The 5,001-nt window shown below is 41.2% G+C and overlaps 1 protein-coding gene across 1 annotated transcript in view; it reads left to right on the top strand.

The window, feature by feature from the left end:
- The window catches only part of slc30a6 (solute carrier family 30 member 6), a 59,748-nt gene extending 55,117 nt beyond the window's left edge, over positions 1–4,631 (top strand). Inside the window, 3 exon segments of the mRNA XM_047602468.1 lie at positions 1,034–1,081; positions 1,561–1,629; positions 3,309–4,631. Coding sequence (XP_047458424.1) covers positions 1,034–1,081; positions 1,561–1,629; positions 3,309–3,935 — 744 coding nt within the window. The 3' untranslated portion in view covers positions 3,936–4,631.
- Positions 4,632–5,001: the final 370 nt, after the last annotated feature.

Below are 5,001 nucleotides of genomic sequence, written 5' to 3'. Positions count from 1 at the left end.
CAATTCATAAAAAACACAATAACCCTTTAACACAAACCAGACGTACAATAAAATAACCTGCAGAAGAGTTTGAATCAGTCAAACATCAGGATTAAGAAGAATCTGACATTCTGGCAAAAATGCAAAAGATGAACCATATAAGTCAGATTTGTGTGTGAATGTCTGTGGGTGTAAGCAAGACCTTAATTATATACATTTTTTATTCTATTTATGTATCTTGTATTTATATTTATATTTATATTCTGGTTTCTTTTATTTTTATTCTCCGTTTTTCACACTTATGTTTTTTTTGCATTTATTTATTTTGACATGTTCATATATATATCTGTATTTTTGCACGAATGGAAATGTGGCATTTTGGCTTTTTTCTTTCTTTTTGGTCTTTTTGGTCTTTTATTCACACTGTTATTTGAGCATTTGCTAATAAAAAACATATCTATGCAAAAAGAAAAAAGAAAAAAGTGGAAAAAGTCCATCGATAGTTAACGGAGCTAAAGAGGTCGTAGTTATAACATGGTTCAGACATTCACGAGTCTGATAAAAACCCAAACGCACTCTTCTTCCAGGCCTAAAAAGTAGCTTAGCTTAGGTCGACTAGCTAAACAACTAATAGCATAATAATGAAACATGTTGGTGAGTGGTGGCTTTACATTTACAGATACACCTACATTTATTCTAAAGAGGCATTAAAAGTGTGGTTTTTTTCTCATTTCTGTACATTGTCCCAAACCACCTACATAAAAACACATTTTTCCAGGGCCAAAACGTAGCTTAGCCTAGCGCTAGCCTACTACTCCACCACGGGGATTTGAACCCAGGACCTTCTTGACGCGAGGCACCGGCGCTAATACATAAAAGTACTGGCCGAGCCTCGTTTTCTCGTCCGGTCACCGTACACGATGTCTTGTTGTCTAATTAAAGAGGCCGGTGTGTAACCGTGTGTTGAGCCACATCGATGGCTGGTTGTCGTGGCTTTTGTGTCCATCACTACTCTCAGCCTGCGATGATTCTTTTTCCCGTCTCTCATCCACAGACGACACCGTCTCACGTCATCGGACAGCTGGATAAACTCCTCCGTGAGGTGAGAGTCTGTCCTGTTTGTTTCCAATAAATATGTCGCTGAGTTGCTTTAAAGCACATGAAGAGATTGAAATACAAACCTAAAAAATATTAGATTAAACCGTTAATCGCGATTAATCGCACATTTTTTTAATCGCTTTTTTTAAATTGACATTGAAGGAATATATTTCAAGGTTTCAACACGTGCGTAGACAAATACAGAAGATTTATGAAAATGTATATTATTATTAGTACTGTTATTATTTTTACCTTTGTTTGTGTTAATTTTTACAGCCTCAGTAGAAACTACATTTGCAGCCAGATTGTCTCAGTTGGTTCGTTAATGTGGACTATATTTAGTACAGTTAGGATAAATCCACTACTTCAGATATAAGATCAATAAACACAGATGTTGGACGCGTTGTAGGTTGAGACGATGTGTAACATCTTTGTTTTTCATAGCAGCTGTTTTCAGATCCTGAAGTTTTGTTTTCCCACCAGGTTTCCACTCTGGACGGAGTCCTGGAGGTTCGCAACGAGCACTTCTGGACTGTTGGTTTTGGATCTCTGGTACGTTTACCATCAGTTTCGTTCAGTAACGTGTGGAGCTTTTTCGTTGAGATGTTCCTCCTTGTTTGTTTCTGTCTGCTCCTCTTCCTCCTTCGTCTCTTTCGTCCACTTCCGTCTTCTGTGGGATCGGAGCGTCGATCTGCAGGGATTTGTTCGTGCAGACGAAAACAAATAACAGCTGAGGTCTTGGGGAGACAAACAACAAATCTGTCTGCTTTTGTTTGTCCTCACGTCCAAATACCAAATTTAAAGTGAAGCAAACATTTCTAATATCTGGTCTTTGCAACACATCAAGGTTGAAGGTTTTCCATCGCGTCTAAAGTTGAATGTTGTTAGAAAAGTTTTTTTCATTGGATTAAATACATAAATTGCAGACGGACACATATTTTTTAGGATTTATTTAACAATAACCAGTTGTTCACGAAGCCGCCTCTGGGTGGAGCAGCATCTTTACATTCGACCCGATGTTTGTTATTGTTGTTATTTATGCTATCGATGCTGCCGCTCCTGTTGTTGTCGTCCCTGATGTCTGTGCAGTTACACAACTGTTGGTTGTTGGCCCACTGCTAACAGAGCAGCTGTCCAAACTGATTTGACCCCCTGACTGCACTCCTGCCCCACGGCCGCCTCGCCAGCTCCATGTGTGTCTGTGTGTGCGCTGTTCTGTCCTTTCTAGGTCTGAATCCTCTCGGTCTGAACATTCCCAACATAAAAACGAGGAAACAAAGAGCTCGCTTCACTGTTTTTTCTGGACAGAGTTAAAAAGATAAAAAGGTCAAAAAATGAAATGATTTTCGGTTTGTTGAATGTGAATCTGTTATGATGGCGTCACTCATTCGTTCAACAAGGAATGAAGATCAATTTAATCCAATCTGACGATGCTTCAGCAATTTAAAAATAATCCCAAAACATGTTTTCACTTTGTCATGTTTTTTTATCAGGATTTTTTTTAAACAAACACTGAAGGGGTTAATACATTCTGAAGCTGGGAAATTATTTTCTATTGAAATATTTTATGTAGAGATCAGGGTTGTCAATAGATTAAAATATTTAATCGCGATTAATCGCATGTTCCATTATTCCAGAATCATGTTTTCACTTATGTTTTGTTTTTGTGTTCACAGTTTAAAAACGGCTGAAAAGATAAATACGTTAATATGAAGCGATGGCGTGTAACAAAATTTGTGAAATGATTTTGAATTCATTGTTGAAATATTTTATGTAGAGACCAGGGCTGTCAATAGATCAAAATATTTAACTATAATTAATCGCACTATTTCCATCGCAGTTTGGAGGATTTAATACACATTAATATACACTTCATATTATTAAATTATCAAGGTTGTAAATGTGTTATGTTCCAAAAATACGAACAGTTAGTCGCTTTAATTCACATTAGACACTGTATCTTAGGAAATTATTAAAGCTGAATAGATTAAAACATTTAATGGTGATTAATCGCAGTATTTCCGTCGTTAGATTAAACTTAGACCAGACATTTATACTCATTCAGTGAGTATTTGTTTTACTAGTCGTCATATACGAGTTATTTCTGCTAACACACAGACTAAAGGTCTGGAGGTTTATTGGTCCATGTTGGTTCATATTTAAGAAAAATAAAGAGACAAACCCGTTCGTCTTCATGTCTTATTATTTGTTTTGTGCGCGTTGTGTTTCAGGCCGGTTCCGCCCACGTTCGGATCCGCCGGGACGCCAACGAGCAGCTGGTTCTGGCTCACGTCACCAACCGACTGCTGCCTCTCGTCTCCACGTTGACCGTCCAGATCTTTAAAGACGACTGGGCCCGACCCCTCCTCACCGGGACCCTCTCCTCCTCCTCCTCCTCCCCTGCTGCTCCTCCTCTGGGCCATGCTGAAGGCTACGCCTCCTCCTCCCCGATGCCTCCTCTGCTGTTGTCCTCAGGAGGAGATCTGGACCCGCTCACCTCCACGCCCTCCAAACCCCTCAGCCCTCCTCCTGAGTTCTCCTTCGACACCCCGGGGAGGAACGTGCAGCCGGTGGTCCTCCCGGCTCCGGGGCACCACGTCCACAGGCCCTATGGAAGCCTGGGACTGTCCTACGGGGCGGCGCCCTACCCGGGGATGCTGGGTCAGGGACTGGGTCAGGGACTAGCTCGGCCCGGCGGAGGCCTGGGGATGGGCGTCCAGGGCCTGGGTCCCGGGTTTGGACTGTCCTCCTCTCAGAGCTACAGAACTACCTTCACAGGGTCGACGGCACCGCCGCTACGGTTTGGAACCAGCAACCCTCCGGCCTCACAGTCCCAGTACAGACAGTACCGACCCTAACGGAGCGGTTTTACGTCTTTTTCAGATACTTGGACGATAAATACGAGCAGTTTATACGTGAAGGTCAACGTGTGCTTCAGGTCCTGGTGTCGGATCTCCTGGTGGAGCCTCCAGAGACGAGACCAAGACGCTGCCGGGATATTTATTGACTGAGGGACCAGGACGGGGGTTTGATTTAACTTTGAGGTTTTTGGGAAAACGTTTCAGGAAGCAGTGGTTTACTTTTTCTGGTTCTTTTAAAAGATTTCAAGCTCCTCTGATCAGACGAACTCCACCTCAAACTTGAAACATCTTTTACTTAAACATTTATGGTCCTGCAGCTTTTTGACTCGATCGACGCTGAATTTTGGGATAAAACTCGAGTTTTTTGTCTGAAACATTCCTAGTTAGTTCATTATTTGTATATTCTCCTTATTATATTTGGTTTAAATCATTGATTAATTAAAATTTGGTGAAAATGGAGCTTTCAGATGATCAGTTTGTCTTTTTAAAACAGCTTTTTTCCTCTAAATAATCTCTAAAATCCTGAAGACGTTTGAGGACTGTGAATAAAATCGGTTTCATGACGACGTGACGGAGCCTTGAAGGAGGACGTCCTGCAGAGGACAGTGTCAAACCCTCTGAGTGAAGCCTCCTTTGGTCACAGCGTCACATGTTGAGCTGCATTCAGGTTATTAAAAACACGTCTTAAAGGTTCTTTGGTGCTGCTTTGATTGTTCTTTGGTTTTATGATCCTGCAGCTCTATCTACACGATCACTGTTGATGTTTTTTGTTTTAAATCACCTCCTGACGTTGACCCAGAGACGTCCTGGTCTGAAGGGACGTCCTCCTTGTTTTACGTCGGTTTTGTGTCCTTCTGGATTCTCAGGGTTAAATCTGACTGGACAGAGAAGGAAAGTTTGCAGAGATTTGAAAACATTGCAGATGTTTTTAAGTCTCTAATTTTCCTGGAAGTCGGTCTGAATACAGGACGAGCGTAGCTTAGCAGCTCTTAGCAAAATCAGTTCATTATGACACGTTTCAACGAAAAAAAAAACTACTTTTTACCAAAAAAATTCAACATCT

The sequence above is a fragment of the Mugil cephalus genome, chromosome 13, assembly GCF_022458985.1.
Source record: "Mugil cephalus isolate CIBA_MC_2020 chromosome 13, CIBA_Mcephalus_1.1, whole genome shotgun sequence".
NCBI classification, from domain to species: Eukaryota; Metazoa; Chordata; class Actinopteri; order Mugiliformes; family Mugilidae; genus Mugil; species Mugil cephalus.
The sequence above is the reverse complement of the archived record's forward strand: the minus strand, read 5'-3'. Positions and strand labels throughout refer to the sequence as shown.